At 38.4% G+C, this 17,689-nt stretch overlaps 1 protein-coding gene across 9 annotated transcripts in view; it reads right to left on the bottom strand.

The window, feature by feature from the left end:
• The window catches only part of MAP3K4 (mitogen-activated protein kinase kinase kinase 4), a 71,702-nt gene that overhangs the window by 24,080 nt on the left and 29,933 nt on the right, over positions 1 to 17,689 (bottom strand). For all 9 annotated transcript variants that reach the window (XR_005604316.1, XM_019281222.1, XM_039570011.1 and 6 more), the window contains 10 exons: positions 13,833 to 13,979; positions 12,486 to 12,643; positions 12,033 to 12,149; positions 11,520 to 11,619; positions 11,352 to 11,435; positions 9,030 to 9,296; positions 7,048 to 7,197; positions 5,887 to 6,048; positions 3,321 to 3,454; positions 1,667 to 1,745 (listed from right to left, as the gene is read on the bottom strand). Coding sequence is in view for 8 of the 9 variants with exons in the window: in XM_019281222.1 (XP_019136767.1) it covers positions 1,667 to 1,745; positions 3,321 to 3,454; positions 5,887 to 6,048; positions 7,048 to 7,197; positions 9,030 to 9,296; positions 11,352 to 11,435; positions 11,520 to 11,619; positions 12,033 to 12,149; positions 12,486 to 12,643; positions 13,833 to 13,979 (1,398 nt within the window). In the remaining variant the exon portion in view is untranslated. The remainder of the gene's footprint in view (positions 1 to 1,666; positions 1,746 to 3,320; positions 3,455 to 5,886; positions 6,049 to 7,047; positions 7,198 to 9,029; positions 9,297 to 11,351; positions 11,436 to 11,519; positions 11,620 to 12,032; positions 12,150 to 12,485; positions 12,644 to 13,832; positions 13,980 to 17,689) is intronic.

Below are 17,689 nucleotides of genomic sequence, written 5' to 3'. Positions count from 1 at the left end.
TTCTCTGCCCTCCCCCTTCACATCCCAAGAAGAAACACCTAAAAAAATTGGGTGAGAATATGATGGTCTGAATGGCAAGATGAAGATCTGTGTAACAAAAAATATGAAGCCCTGCATATTAGAAGAAATACACTTTTCTCATCTACCCATGAAGCTAACAAAACTTTCATGCAAGGGATTTTAATAGTTAAAATCACTGAACTGGGCCTCAGGCAATCTGAGCTCAATTATTAGGTGTACTATTCACTGTGTATGTAACCCTGGACAAGTTATTAAATCTTCCTCTGGTTCAATTTACTTGTCAGAACACCAGGGATATAATATATCTTCACAAAGTAGTAAAATTATATTCTTTAGTAGAGCTGCTGTGAAGGTCATTTCTATATGCCAGTCACTCAGAGTAGCCAATATCTTCCAGAAATTCAAAAACTTAGTGAAGACCAGGAAATTCAAGGACTAAGAAAAAAAAAAATTATAAAACTAAGTGTTGAGCTTGAGACTGGCATATTTTACCAATGCAGACTGAGCTAGAATTTCATCTTGAAATGTAGAGCTCTAAATCTAGACCGTCATTATTCCATGACATGATGTAGTATCTAAGAGATCAGGATTGACACTGCCCTTTCCAGGTAAAATACTGTGACCTGTGCTATACAGATTAATCAAAGTTGCTTCAAGTGATGATCTCCAAAACTGAAATCCCATTTAAGAAAGAAAAAAGTTCAAAAATGCAGCTACAGTTTTGCGCTCCCCCCGTTTCTCTCTCCTTTACTTGTTCAAAGTCTGTTTTAGAAACTGTGTCAAAGCAGAAGAATTTGAGGGGCTGCTTCCTAAAGCTAAAGTATCAGAGTATTCCAAATTACCAGCTTAACTCTGTCATTAAGGCAGTCAACCCTTTCGCAGCAACACAAATGCAGGACTAACACGTAACTTACTAGAGAGCTCCTGATAAAAACAAACACAAGTGTGAAAAAGACTAAACCGTATCATTTCTGTATTATGCAAGATTCATGTGGCATTTCATAACACATCTTGAAATTAGTAAAAATCAAGAGGTGTTGACACTCACATTCTGCTATTTTGTGGCAACTGTGCTTTTACTTCTGTTTTATTGTACCAAGATCAGAGAAATAAATTCTCAGAATTTTATTTTCACAGGAAAAGGAGGAAGACTGAGCACACAAAAAAACCAGCTTTAGTCTACTCTTTTTTTTCCACAATAAAAACAGAAGAAAGATGCCTGAAAGTCTGTTTCATGTTGGAACAATTTGAAAATAAAAATCTCTAAACAGTTGTGATTGTGTATTCATATCCACAGATGAATTTGGGTGTTAGTTATGCCTCAGAAGCTTACATTTAGGAATTCATTATGACAACTATTAATCTCTATAGAAAGCTGCTGTCAACTTTCCAAGACACAAAGGGAGGTGGCCTCCCAAGACAGTACCAGCAACTTGAAACTATTACTGGCAATGGTCACAAACCTACTCTCTTCAGAATCTAACAAACAGAAGAGATAGCAGCTTCAACAGTGATATACAACAGCAATTGTTTCAGAACTGCATCTGTGTCCAGATGTTGCTTTATAAAAAGTATCCCTGAAAACATATACTAGTAGCTTCACAAGCATTTACAAATAAACACCCGCACAATAATGTATTCATACCAAGAAGTCATCTTCTGGGAGAGCTGAAATAAATGCTGGCTCAATGGCTTGAAGAAAATCAAAACCTTGAGTTGCCCATCTATGTAAAAGAAAAAGACAGAAAATGAAATGCTCTTTGGCTAAAGCCATCATGAAGAGTTTCAACCACATCCAAGAACAGTAGATAATAGTTAATAATTTTTCCTCCGGAAAATATGATAAAATCTTTGTAAGAAAACAGACCAATACATAAACCATAAAAATTTTACCTTGTATCCAGTCATATTCAGATAAAGACTGATTTTAGCAAGGACAATGCCAAATAAGGTGAGCAGGCCATACTATGTATCTAAACCCATGTATGTGCTATCTTCAGAACAGCATCATCAACTCAACCATAGTATGTTTCAGAGCAACAAGCCAAACCACTGCGTTCCCTGCCTGAAGTCTCCTTTATGAAACAAGACTGAAAAGATACTAAAGATTTCACAACTATCTGATTAGTAATGACTGGGCATCAGTGGTTTCATGGCCTAGACTGGTGAAGTAAAACAAGTAAGTAACTTGGTTGGAGTGAGTTGTGTCTTCAGCCACTTGCTGTCCCCCACTGCTTCCTCTTTGACCTACTAGAACTAGCAGCTGCAACCTACAAAATACAAACAGAATCATAGGATATCCTGAGCTGGAAGAGGCACACACGGATCATCAGAACTGAACTTCTGACTCCACACAGGGCAACACAGAAGTTAAGAGCACAGTCCAAATGGTTCTTGAACACCAACAGGCCTGGGGCCATGACCATTTTCCTGGGGAGCTTGTTCCAGTGCTTGATCACCTCTCAGAAATTTTTTCCTAATACCCAATCTCAACCTCCCCAAATGCAGCTTTAAGCCATCTCCTCTTGTCCTGTCACCAGAGAGAAGACATGAAGAAGCTGCAGATAGCAACTCATTCTCTTCCCTAAGCTGAGCAAAGCTAGTATCCTTAATTACTCCCCATTACATCTTGTCCTTTAGTCCTGTCACCATCTACACTGCCCTTCTTTAGACACACTGCAATATTTTTATGTCCTTCTTAGATTGTGGAGCCCAAAAGTGCACACAGTACTCGAGGTTGAGGCTGCACCCATGCTAAACACGGTGGTACAATCACTCCTTCCAACTGGTCAGATCTATTGTGCCTAAGGCACCCTGGGATACAGTTGGCCCTTTCCACTACCTGGGCACATCACTGACTCAAAGCTTACAATCAACAAGAACCCTGAGGTCCCTTTCTGAATGTCTGCACTCCAACCTCTCAGCCTCTGATCTATATGTATACCCAGAGTTACAGTACCCCATGCGCAAAATCTGGTATTTGCCCTTGTTAGATTTCATAAGGTTGGTTATTGTCCAGCACTCATAATCTATTAAGTTCTCTCTGTATGGTCTCTGTGCCCTTGAGTGAATCAATATCTGCTCCTAATTTAGTATGGCAAACTTATTTAGTATGTACACAACTCCTATATCCAGGTCATTGATAAAAAGCACTGAAAAAACTGGCCCCAAAATTGAGGTCCAAGGAACACCCTAGTGACTGGCTGCCACCCAGATGCCACTTCATTTACTCCAATTTTTTGAGCCCAACCCTTCAGCTCTTCCAAAAACTACCATGGCAGTAACAAGTTGGCTGTTACCTGGGTCGAGTGCCTCGGCCACTCTCACATTTTGTTAGCACATAATTCATCCATTTTCTGGCGAAGTTGATATATTTGTCTCCAATTTTCTGCCTGAATTCTCCAGACATCAGACGAACAACTTCTTTATGGTACTGTAAGAAACTGAAGATTACTTTTCACATATTAATAAGAAGAACAATATCCACTGGAGTATTTGCAGGCTAACAAAACTCTACAGTATGGTGACAGTCACATCCTATTCTTAGACAAAATTATTTTATGCAAGCAGTTGCCTATTTATAGAAAAAAAATTAATCAAGAAAAGTATGATACAAAATATGCTACAGTGAGAGGCAGTACTGAACCATACTGCATTCTTCTGTGCGCATCAGGCATGTGCTGATGTTTAACAGTGTACACATCATTGAAGAAACATCCTACATAAACACTTGGTTCTGTAATCAGAGATTGAACTGCAAAATAGTGTTTATTTTTAGTTATATTGCAGTAACATTAGGGGATAAAAAAGTTATCTATGTGCATTTAAAAATCAAACAAATACCAGCTGTATCTTATAAGATTATCCTAGAAGTATGTTAGGGTATGACACAATCTTAAAAAAATTTTACAAAGCCCACAGGAATCAAACAGCAAAACAGTTAAAGCATCTGAACATAACATTTTGAATGTCTGCACTCTAAGGCAAGCAGTCAAAAGCTTGCACTGCTTTTGAGTACACAGAACCACCATAAACTCTGAAGGAATGTCTCATGTTACAGTATTACAGTATTATGCTATTCTAGGCTGAAAAACCGTGAGAAGGAAGTTAAACCAGAGGGTGGTAGAGTCACCATCCTTGGAAGTACTCAAAAAGTGAGTAAATGTGGCCCTTTTTGATATGGTTTAGTGAGCATGGTGGCACTCATTTGAAGGTTGGATGTGACTTTGGAGGTATTTTCCAACCTTAATGATTCTGATATCATCTAAAATGCTGCCAAGCAGCAGGGCTTACAAGACTATACCTGAAATCATCAAGTTCTTAAAAGCTTTTTAGATTTCCAGGCATTGCTAATTTAGCAGATTCATCAGATTCATCTGTTGCTTTCTAATAAATTTCATGTAAAATTTCTGAGGCAACACATTTTTTAACAATGTTCTGCTAAAACTGGGAAGTCACAGCTCACTAGAAATTACCAAATGTGAGGCCCATCTATATGAAGGAGTGCAAGGAGGATCCAGAAAACAACAAAACATCTCAGTCTGAAAGTTAGGGATCATCCAGTACAGGACAACCAGGGGATTAGGCCCAGCGAGCATGGGTTTGTGAAAAGCAGGTTCTACTTGACTGACCTGATCTCCTCCTACAACAAAGTGAGCCACTTAGTGGATCAGGGAAAGCTTGTGGATGTCATCTACCTATATTTTAGTAAAGCTTTTTATATCTTTTTCCACAGCATTCTTCTGCAGAAACTGGCTGCTCATGGTCTGGACAGAGGTTCACTGATTGTTGTGCAAAAATCTGGCAGGATGGCTGGGCCCAGGGAGTGGTGGTGAGTGGTGCTACATCCTGCTGGCAGCCAGTCACTATTGGGGTTCCCCAGGACTCAGTTTTGGGGCCAGTGCTGATCTTTATCAATGACTGGACCAGGCAACCAAGGGCACCCTCAGTCAATTCACAGGCAACATCAAGTTGAGTGGGAGTGTTGATAGGTGGGAGGGCAGGAAGGCTCTGCAGAGCGATCTGGACAGGCTGGATTGCTGGACCAAGGCAAACTGTATGAGGTTCAACAAGGTCAAGTTCCAGGTCCTGCACTTGGGTCACAACAATCCCATGTAGCACTACAAGCTGGGGGAAGCATGGCTGGAATGCTGCCTGGGGTAAAAGAACCTGAGGGTGCTGGCTGGACATGATCCAGCGTGTGCCCAGGGCAAGGCCAATGGCATCCTGGCTTCTATCAGCAATAGTGTGGTCAGCAGGACTGGGGCAGTGATGGTACTGGGCACTGCTGAGGTTGCACCTCAAATACTGTGTTGGGCCCCTCACTACAAGAAAGACATTGAGGTGCTGGAGCAAGTCCAGAGAAGGACAACAAAGCTGGAGCACAAGTCTGGTGAGGAGCAGCTGAGGGAGTTGGGGTTGTTTAGCCTGGAGAAAAGGAGGCTCAGGTGCTTATTGCTTTCTGCAACTACCTGAAAGGAGGTTATAGTGACATGGGTGTCCGTCTCTTCTCCCAAGTAAAAAGTGTTAGGACAAGAGAAAACAGCCTTAAATTGGGCCAGGGAAGGTTTAGATTGGATATCAGGAACAATTTCTTCACTGAAGGAGTTGCTCAGGCATTAGAACAAGCCACAGGAAGTGGTGAGTCCCCATCCCTGGAGTTATTTAAAAGGCGTGTAGATGTAAACATGGTTTAGTGATGGACCTGGTAGTAGTGAGTTAACAGTTGGAATCGATTATCCTAAAGGTCTTTTCCAACCTAAATAATTCAGTGTTTCCATAAATTCTTTGTATTTTCACAGTTACTAGTTACCTTACTTGCACCAATGTAAAACCAGAAATTTCAATTGCTTTTTGTTTCCTTACCTCAAACCCAAAATTATAACCCTGAATCATGGCTTCCCGGTAGTATTGCTGCAAAGTGGCAGATTCAGATTCATCAACTTCAGCATCAAACTCAGATGTGAACATGTGATCAACTCTATCAATGGCACTGCTTATCTTATTGCATAGCTGTAATGCATCGTTCTGAGCAACAACAAAAAGGGATGGGGGGAATATCAACATATTATTTAGTCTTGTCAACTGTAGAATATAAGGCAAACATGAATCTAACAATTACATTATGTTAAATGAAAAGGTATTACAATGCCACAAAAATTCATTCAGTCTTGCAAAAACAAACATTTTCCAGCAGTTGCACGAAGCAAGTCCTGTAATTAACTCAAGTATTATAATAAAGTTTGCTTGCATGTGATTAACTTTAAGAACAAAGACAGCAAAAGGGTGAGTGGGGAATGAACAAAAAACCACAAAACAAACAAAAATATCTAACCAAAACCAGACAGACAAGAAAGGAGAAAATGAGTTCTACTATCTATAGCACGACCAAGCCTTTGGTTCTATTTTCACCTTGGAATATGGACACAGCCTCTATTGAATGCAGGGTGATACTGCCACTTAAAAAAAGCCCAACAAACAAACCCATCAAAGAAAACACTCATCCAACAAAATCAAAAGCAAACAAACAAACAAAAAAACCCCCATACCACATACACAAAACAAGCAAAGAAAGATAAAAAACCCACACCAAATCCAACAGAAAATAAACAGAGAGACTACCCACTTTTGCATCTTCAAATATGGGAAGAAAAGTTGTTTGCTGCAGATCATTGATTTTGATAGAATTTGTTTTTAGAAAATCACATACTTTCCTTCAATTCAATATTGCTGTCACCCAAAGAGGTATTCACTCTGTTGCTATGGTATTTCATCTGCATTATGGACTTGTTTCCCAACTACCCAATGCAAAAATGATTACACCAATATAGCTCAAAAACACACTCACAAGTCATTTGCAAAAACAGAGTGAACACTGTACTGAAAGTAAAATCCATAGAGGACTACCACACACCTTGCAATTGCAGAATATGCCATTAGCTTTGCAATCAAATCTTTTTCCACTTTTTTACTTATCAGTGAGCAAAACACCATCAGTTTTGACAAATAATCTCAAAACCTGCTTACCTTTAGCTGCTGTAGAGCTTTGGCAATGATTGGTTGGCTGGATGTCTGTTCCTGGTGCAGAGATACGAGCCCTTCAATAGACTGCTGGAAAGCTTTTCTCTGACTCACAAGGTGGGCAGACTGAATGACTACAAGGAGGAGGTTATCAACCTAAAATACAAGACACCACTAGATCTTGTAAACAAAATCCTCTCTAAAAACATATCCAACATGACCAGATTCCAACCACTTAATTTTTTTAAATTCTACTATATGAAAGACCTCTCTTGTCACTATTCATGAAAATCTAAATTCACACAGAAAAGCTTGATGCTGGCAACTAAACTCAAATTCTCATCTAATGAGCAGAGCTCCACTAGGGTAAATGCCACATCAAGTTTTCATGGGGAATGTAGTCCTATTCACTTCTGGAAAACAGGGAAAACACTGCATTACATTATCTTCAGATTATCTATACACAAGAAAAAGCAACAGCTAAGCAAAAAAAATTATATTTTCTCAAAGCAGACGGAAATAACAACCATTACATACGCAAAGAGGTTGTACCCAAAAAACTCTACATAGTTCAGGACAAAATCCCACTATTCAATAAGGAAAGAAATAGATTTAACACATAGTATTTGATCAAAATTTGAAAATTATCAATATGTAATATGTTTTGGAGACCAGAGCTCAGATATTGCACAAGTCTATAAAAGTATACATCATAGATGGTGTTGCCATACTAAGCTCTGCTGATTTCAAACTACAGACAATGCATCTGCAACAAGTTACTCACAAAACAAGACCTACTTCATCCTGATTTTCAGTACCTCCTCCCCAAAGAATAATTTCATGCTTAAAATTCTTTAAGTGTTGATGAGATTCTTTCATTTGATGAGTATTTTTTAAATAACACCTTACATTTTCTCTAGTTTGCAATCAAAATGCATTTTTTTAAGACACAATCTTTCTGAAGGACTTTTTATTTCCTAAACTTTCAATCCTAGATTTAGAAAAACCTAGTGTTACAGACATATAAACACATACACATAGTGTTTTATGTACACTTGCACATGTAAGAAACCATTTGCAAACCAAATTTCATCTATTGCTGTTTTCATTTTCTGAATGAAATACTAACTTTGATAGAAGTCCAAAGAACTTGTAAGCACTTAATCAAAGGCTGCTTTTTTATTGGAATAACAGGCAAACAAGAAACAACATGTTTGCACGTTAAAAGCAGCAGTATGTTGTAGAGGGACTTTTTTCAGCTGCCTGTAATTGCTAGAACCCTCTGAATGCTAAAGGTCAGGCACAGTGACATGGAAAGTCACTCTCTTCCTGGACAGTACAGCCCATTTATGGTAGGATCCAAGGAACTGCATGACATACCAAAAGGAAAATTCATGTAGCTTAACATAAGGATATGAGAACATGAGGGGCAGGGAGCTGGCTCAGCTGTCAGAGTGCATCAGAACTGCTGGCAGGGAACCCCTGTTGGCTTGGGAAGAAGGAAAGTATGACTGGAAAGATTTCTTCCTGCAGAACTGTTGAACATCCAGTAACTTCCAGAGAAATTTAACATTAAATGTCACAATTCATCCAAGATCAAGAGTAACTGATTTCATGCCTCAGTGTGTGGAAGGCACACAACCATCACATGTTCTTGGCGACTTGTAACTTCTTAATATAATAAAACGTACAGCTTTCAAGTCTTAACAACACTTCTGAACACCCAACTAGATATTAAAAGAATCTCTATTTTCAAGTACAACCCTGAAAAATGCACATTTGTAGAGACTGATCCTGCCAGGAAATGCTACAATCAATTTAATATTTGTATTTAACACAACTAAGAATCAAACATATTCCTGAATTTAACTTTTTATTACCTATAAAAGGACATATGCTTCACTTCCATCACTCCAGTTAATCTAATAGAATAAGCATTCATAGAAGCATGGAGATGACAAACAGTGGGGGAAAAAGACCAAACCCACCTGCATGGTGCGCAGCGTATCAACGGTTTCTACTTGTGGCACTACTTTGACCGGCTGACCCTCCCATGCACTCCAGCTGTCACCTAATTCATGGTCTTTGTCACTGTGTTTGGTCATTAGCAAGTAGGCCTCATATGTAAGCTCATCTGAATCCTTGGAGCAATCCTTCCCAGCAGCTGCATTGAGGAGCTGCAAAATCACAGACTTTTCCCCCGCAATACTGCCTGGTACAAATACTTGTAAAGTCTCGAGTCCAGGAATTTGTACCTGTAGAAAAGAAACACACTGAATGAGTGAATCTGTCTTTTATGACAAATAAAAAAGATAAAATAGGTATATGTAGTATCATTTAAGCAACAGGAAGAATTTCCATCCTAAAAAGCTGTACAACATACATACTAAAACAATATCTTCAACTATTTTTGCATTGAAAGTCAAAAAGCATTAAAAATTGTTTCTTTTGAAATCCACTGGATCACCATCTTTCAGTGACTTTTTTCCGTGTACTTCCAGTTAATCCTTCTACATATTCTTTTAAAGGAATCTTGTTACAGAAGAAGTCCAGTTTCACATATATACTATATATGTATGCATACACAAGTATAAAATACATACAGTCATATTTTAAAAAGTAAATTAGCCAACAAAGACTGGAGCATTAAAAAAAAAAATTCCTTCAGAATTCATACATTTCTCAAAGGCTACAAAAGATAAAGAGTAAACAAAACTCTGGCTAAAAAATTATCAGTTACTCTTCTACTTCCACAAGAACTAGATTAAGTCCAGCGAGTGTTCTCTTTTAATAAAATACTACTGATACTACTTAAAAACTACTTCCAATTATATGTGTCACACTGGTAGCAATACTTCACCCAAGTCAGGCATCAGAGGCAGACTGTGAAAACAGTAAAATAGCCAATATTATGATTTGACATGAGGTAATTGACTTACGGTGGAGTTAAATTCTCTTATCAGATGTCATCAAGCTAAAACAAAACACTGCACTGAGCACTTCTACCATTAGACAGATGTATTTTATAATTAAAACTATTATAATCTGTAGGCCAATGTAAAATACTAGATGGTTGTTACTAAAAGCTAAATTTAGATTCCCAAAACTAATGAACATCTGATTGAAAAGGCTGTTAAAAATTTAAGCTCCCTACATGATATTAGAGGGACAATACATAAAGTATTCATCATCAAAATGTGTGTCATTTAACCCATGTATAACAGATGTGTCAAACTTGAGAGTCAATTTTTTCTTCAAAAACCGTTCTTAAGAAAAACTATATGATCCTTAAAAGGTCTACCAAAATTAATATGGTGTCTTAAAGCAGCCAAGACTAGATACTTGGGGGAAAAAACTTTTTTAAAGTAAACATACACTGATTTCCCTGGGCATTTTCCAACTCTTAAACAACTCACAGACCAGGGCCCTGCTGAGCCAGTTGTTTCATCCATGTATTTAACAACCCTTTATGAACTTCTCTCCTACAGAACTTGGTTGTGTCCCCTTAAATGAATTTTTGTATTTGGCAAACATTTATTTAAATCTAACAAGAATTACATCATGAGAAGGTTAGTACATTATTTCCCAACTGGGAATTTTTTATATATATATATATATATATATATATATAAAATGTATGGATATGGAAGGACAAAAAAAACCAGCAGATCCAAATACATTTAATCTGTTGAGGCAAATGACTTAAGACTTGTTGACCTAGGAATTTTTAAGAAATTTTGCAAAACCACAAATGTGGGACTTTACAATGCAGTAAATATAGAGCACCAAGAGCTTAACTTACTTTCGCTGTACAACAGTTTTCTAGCAACAGTTTTTCTGGAACAGAACAGAGTCCCTGCATTTCTAATGTCCCCAGTACTCTCTAGGAAGCTTGCTAGAGCAGACCTCCACTATAATACTGTTGCTTTATAAAAGCAAAACACAGGTCTATAGTCTGAGATTATCTACTCAAACATGCATCCATTTACCTTATAGATTTGGCAGCATTTGTTTCATAGCACTCACTACTGTTATTAAACAAAAAAGCTTTTCCTCAGTCGCCGAGAGAATCTTTGGAAAAACAAGGAATTAAGACACCAATTCCCCAAAACAGACTAGCATTCTCATTCACACAAACACAAGTACAGAATTTGGCTACCACAATTCAATATTAAATACACAACACTTTAAATGTTGAAGTATAGATGTCCCATTAAAAAACTGAAAGCAGGCCAATATCCTTTGACATTTTGCTTAGCATACCCAGCTCACTTTCATGCCTCTAAACCTTATTACCTACATGAATTTACCTTCACATACTCTTTTGTTTTCAGGGCATTCAGAAGATCTCGCACAGGGGCTGACAATGCAAATCCTGCTGCTATTTCAAGGTCCTACAAGTAATGACAAAACAAAGGAATATGCTTTCAGACTAAATTTCTTTAAAGCATATAAATAAGAAGAGACTGCTAACTTACCTTCCTCAGCATTTTAGCAAAACCAAGAGCTTTGGAGGCCCTTTCTCTAGCTTCATGGAACAGCTCTTTCAGTGCTCGACTGGTCTCTATAACAGACCTCCTGAAACATTGGCAGAAATGAAGTGACAATGTTTTAATAAATCATATTGCATTTACAGAGCCGCTAGAAAATAATTACTTACATATACGTTAGTAGAAAGAACATAAATATTTGCAAGCAGCTGATAAATAAGTTGAACTTGCGTAGGCACATTTTTTATAAGAATATAAAAAGTTAATTCAAGTATCATTACACAGACAACCTCTCACAGACTGAACTAAAGAGAAGCTTCCTAGGCTTCACAAAAACAAAATGATGGTTCATTACTACTGCACACAGAAGTACAGTGGTAGTCTATGGAGCCTTGCATTTACAAAGTCTGCATTCTAAGAAATAAAATACATTATGCATCTGTCAGAGGAAGAGAAACATAAGTAAGTGTTTTGTTATTATTAAGCCAAAGGACTTAATACCTGATTTCATCTGATGCAGTACTGTCATCGGCACTGGCCCAAAATTCATCACAACTGTCTTGTAGTCCAGAATCTAAAAATATTCCTGTAGATTTCAGCAGCATTCCTGCAATATCACTGTAGCAAACAGAAATGGTGGAACTTCACAGTCTTATTGAGGTAGAATGGCACCTTAAACTTCTTCCTTCCTAATGCAAGAGAGCTGTTGCCAAGTCCATGTACAAAAACAAGCAGCATCTTAGGGTCCACAGAAGCAATGTCTGTTACAGCAAGATTCAGGGCCACCTGCACCTACTGCATCCTACACCCACAGCCACTGCAATAATCACAAAGACTACCAGCTGCTTACTGACATCTCAAGAAGTCACACCTGGGAACCCCGAACAAGTGCTAACTTTAACACCTATCTGGTACAAAACACCACCATAAGCAGAGTAATTAAATAAAACCTACCAAAATAGTTTTCCAGCTTGAGCTTCACCTCCTCTTATATAAGGAGTTATTTCTTTGGTGAAATTCCATTCTTCCTCCAACAGATTTTTTAAACTATGAGATGCTTGAGGTAACTGCTGCAGCATTTGGATCCAGCTTCGCATATAATCAAAGTAAACCTGTACAAGGAAACAGATAATTTAAACAGAAACTGTAACACAAGGTGTTAATTTAAGGACTAGAACTTCTCAAATCAACAGAAGAACTCAGTATTATACAATTTTAGAAGGTATTTCTACAATAATTTTCATTTCCTCCAACTGGAAATGAGCTCCATGTTTTCACACAAAAGGTGCAATTTATGGCTCAGGAAGTATTAAATTCTATGTCTCCACAATACCTTCCTGAAAATACTGACCCCCTTGCTTGCTGTGCTGCTATTTACCATTGTATTAGTGAACATCCACAGTAGCCAGAGTTTTTAAAGCTGAGCTGCTGAAAAACAGTCTCTGTACCTTTTATTAACTGGATTACTTCAAAAGGTTTTATCTGAACATATCCTCCTCGATACAGGTAAGTGCCACAAAAAGGTTCCTGAGATTCTACATTTACGCTTTGTGATCCTTTACATCAAGTCTTACCTCTCACATTTACTTAATTACTATTGTTTTAAACCAACATTTAAAAAATCCAGGTAAATACAATTCTTCTTCAACCATCTGCCCTTCAGGATCATACTGAATGCAAAAAATTACCTGCAATTTGTTTCAGTTCAATAATCTGTAACATCCCTCCTCAAAAAATCCACTTTCTATTGGTTTCAGGTATTTTCAGACTATGCTGTTAAAATGCCAAGATCATAGAATCATAGAATGTTTTGGGTTGAAAGGGACCTTAAGGATCACCCAGTTCCAACCCCTATCTTTCAGAGGCCAAGTGTTTTTCTTAAAAAGATTTCTTTAACTAATTGCAGTAACGAATACACATTAAAAATAAGGTATCAATTATGCATTAATGCAGTACCAATACAGTAAGATATAATGTCAGTCAAAAAATCGTATTTTATTCAATATTAAAAGGTTATTAAAGGTTTAGTTCAAACTTACGGAATTTACATTTCTATATATGAACCATTTTTGGTAAACACAAGCAATTTACAAGTCTACTGTACCACAGAGCAAAAAACAGTAAAAATCATTGCTAAAACAGCACTAGCTTCTGTTACAAGTCCATTAAAACAATAAAATTGCATCAAAGCACGGGGGGAAAAAAAAAAAAAACGGCAACTATCCCTAAAAGGGATAACAGATTTCTATTAGCAGTATTCAGATTAATACACTTACTTGAACTCTCCTTTTGGAAGCTTACCATTAACATTTTATGCAGATCCTCTTCAAAAGAATCAATGTTGCAATCAATCTTTTGTAAGTCATCTAACACTTCCCGTAACATGAACTGGTAATATTGCTTCATTAAGAGTCCACCCTTCAGAACTTCTTTACACTCTCTCACTAGCTGCAAGACAAAAACCCAAAAACTGCCATCAGTCAAGACATTACTCTTAAATTCACCTGGGCAGTGAAAGCTTAATTTGCCAGTCCAGTTTGTCTAAATATGTAAGTTTTGTCACTAAATAATTTCTACAGCTTTTTGAAACAAATACAGTTGCTCTATACATCCACAGGAAAGATGTCAGTAGTTTTCCAAGATTATTTAATTGCAATCCCATTATTCACCACATAAATGTAAATGGAGATGGAGGCAGATGTTTCAGACTTAATCCCTGCCCAATGCCACAGCAAACAACTTCATGGATAATTAATTTAGAAAGGGGCAAAAGGGCTCACAGTCACAAAATCACCAGTTTCAACAGAAGCAAGTCAGGAAAAATTGCAACGTGTTTAACATATGCTTAGAGAAGCATTTTACTACAGTGAATTCACTGTCCATCTACTGGGCAGCTGCCCTCAACTCCAAGATCCATACCAGATCTGAAAACAATTTGTGGTTTTTTTGTTGCTTCCCTGGGCAAAGCTAACATGAGGAAAGTTATCTTTTCAACTGCAGAAGGGGTCGCCTTTGGAACAGCTGTCATCTCTCCCTGAAAGCTTAGTCTTTATTTATTTCAAGAGACATGTACAACCACAGGTAGAGGAGTACACAACGAGCAAGGATCTTTTCAAACCTATACTAACAAATGCCTTTCTTTCAGAAGCCCTTCAAGTGCTTAGTGTGTATTCTTCTGAAATCATTATCAGTCTTCAGGTTTGACAATCCCTCATCTTTTCTCAGGATCAGAGAGAATGGAATTGCTGGATGATGAATATGCTTTTTAAAATCCTCTACAATGGCTCTCCTGGCTAAGTAATACATCAATATAGTAGACTCAATGTATGAGAAATTATAATGGAACAAAAGCAAAAAACCTACAAGAATGCTATTAGTATGACATGAGTCTTTGGAATCCTTTACAGGCCAGAACACATGCTGTACTCCCCGATGTGCAGAGGAAACAAGAATAATAGTCTAAACTGTACAATTTAAGATTCACCAAGTTAGGTAAAAAAAGGGGGGAAAAAGTAATTTTTTTATAAGGTGGAAATGCAAAAGGACACTTTTATATCCTTAACATATCACGTATTTTAAAATTAATGTGCTTCTTCACTCAATCCAGTGTTAACACTCACTGTGTTAACCTGTGGGGGATTTTTCTCCCTTCAATCCACATCCATTCCAAAATAAACTTGCAGAACTTCATTAACAATAGAGGTTTTTATTTCAATAATACTCTTTTACAGGGATATGCTACTGAATAACAGAATATAGGATTTACAAAAAATCTGTAGTGCTAATCTTGGTGTCAACTTTTGAAACTGAAATTCACAAAGCAGTGGCCAAACAAAATTTTGGCGTATAATGACCACATGAAAGAACACACACCTTAAACTGAAAATATTATCACTGTTATTGGGTTGATGGGTTGCTTTTTGTTTAGGTAGTTTATACAATAAATTATTTTCTCAAAGCAGGTAGAGCAAGACAAACAATACCAAATTTAACCACCAAACAGAAATAACCCACATGCACATACACACATCCACCTCTCAGCACTAATGCTGAATTTGAGAACCATCTTGAAATGCTCAGATACTAAACTGCCATTAAAAGAGAACAGCTCTCTCCAATAACACAGGATCATCAGGATTACAAAAACCGGTACTGAAAGTGAAACATGGACAAAAAGGAGGAAGGCAGCAAGAAAGGACAGGAGAAAAGGCACATTGTAAGAGGGATATAATCTGTGCTAGTTTTCTTTTTATGTATATACTTCTTATTGAAAATCAGATTTTTTTTTAATACAATTGACTTGCTAGTAATACAAAAATTTAATGCCACCTTGAAAAAGTTGAGTAACAAGACTAGCATGCCTGATACATTCACACAGTACTGCTATGTATTTCAAATGGTACCAAAAAGCAGGAGACACTTCTAGGTCTCAGTGCCTCAAATAAGATTCATAGGTCAATCACTACCAAAAACAGACTGTGCTATGCTACTTGCATAGGAAGAAAATTCAAGGAATTGGGTTTGTTCAGCCTTGAAAGAGAATATGCAAGGGGAATTTAATCACAAATTTCCAATGCCTAGAGGACAGTTGCAGAGAAAATGAGGGCACTCCTTTCAGAAGGATGCACAGTGACCCCACCTGAGGCAACACACACAAGTTGCTTAAAGGAAATTCTGTCTAATACAAGGGGGAAAAACCCAACCAACCAGCCAACCAACCAAAAAAACACACTAAAAAAACCCATACACACACAAAAAACAAACAAAAAAACAAACAACAACAAAAAGAAAACACAAGAACAGAACACATTACCAGGAATAAAATTAAATACGGGAACAGATTGGCTGGAAAAGTAGTGGAGGAGTCTCTCTCTAGCTGCAAGTATCCAGGATCTGACCTAACAAGGACCTGAATTACAGAAGGGGTAAGGTTGGGAGGGACCACAGATGGAGACTCCACACCCTCTCCAAGCAGTCTGCTCCAGTGCTCAGTCATCCACACAGTAAAGAAGTTCTTCCACATGTTCAGGTTGAACTTCCTGTGCATCATTTTCTGCCCATTCCCTCTTGTCCTATTGCGTGGCACCACTGAGCAGAGCCTGGTTCTATCCCCCAGCACCCTCCCTTCAGATACTTATAGAGACAGAATCATAGAATATGCTGAGTTGGAAGGGACCCAGGAAGATCACTGACTCAAACTCCTGGGCCTGTGCAGGACACCCGAAGAATCACACCATGGGCCCCGAGAGCACTGTCCAAACACTTCTTGGACTCTGTCAGGTTTGGTGCTGCGACCACCTCCCTGTGGAGCCTGTTCCAGTGCTAAACCCTTTGGGTGAAAAACCTTTTCCTAGTATCTAATCTAAACATCCCCTGACTCAGCTTCGAGCCATTCCTTTGGGTCCTGTCACTGGTCACCACAGAGATCAGTCTGTCTCTCCTCTTCCCCTCCAGAGGAAGTTGTAACTGCAATGAGATCTCCCCTCAGTCTCCTCTTGTCCAGGCTGAACAGACCAAATGACCTCAGCCATTCCTCATATGGCTTCTCTTCAAGGCACTTCACCATACTCATGGCCCTCCTTTGGATGCTCCCCAATAGCTGAATGCCATTTTTACATTTGGTCACCCAAAAATGCCCCCAGCACTCAAGGTGAGGCCGTCCCAGTGCAGAGCAGAGTGGGACAATCCCCTCCCTTGCCCAGCTGGTGATGCTGTGCCTGATGCACCCCTGCTTGGCTCTCCTGGCTGCCAGGGCACTGCTGACTCATGTTCAACTTGCCATCAACCAGGACCCCCAGGTCCCTTTCTGCAGCACTGCTTTCCAGCATCTCATTCCCCAGTCTATACACAAAACCTGGCCTGCCCTGTCCCAGGTGCAGAATCTGGCGCTTGCACTTTTTAAACTTCATATGCTTGGCAACTGCCCTTCCGTCTCTGCCACCTCTCTAGATGTGGGAGAGGGTGCCTTGAGGACTGCAAAGTTGAATGCCTCACTTGCACCAAAATCAAAACAAAAATAATTAACTCCTCTACTAATAAAGTCTCACCAAAGTACAACAATAAAGCACTGGCCCTGGCCCTCAATGCAGAGAAAGCCAAGGCACAGCAGCCTACCCAGAAGACCATCTTACAGAAGGAAGTGAAGCAGCAGCCACTTC

This window comes from Corvus cornix, chromosome 3, assembly GCF_000738735.6.
Source record: "Corvus cornix cornix isolate S_Up_H32 chromosome 3, ASM73873v5, whole genome shotgun sequence".
Taxonomy (NCBI): Eukaryota; Metazoa; Chordata; class Aves; order Passeriformes; family Corvidae; genus Corvus; species Corvus cornix.
Note: the sequence above shows the minus strand (reverse complement) of the source record. Positions and strands in the feature narration are given on the sequence as shown.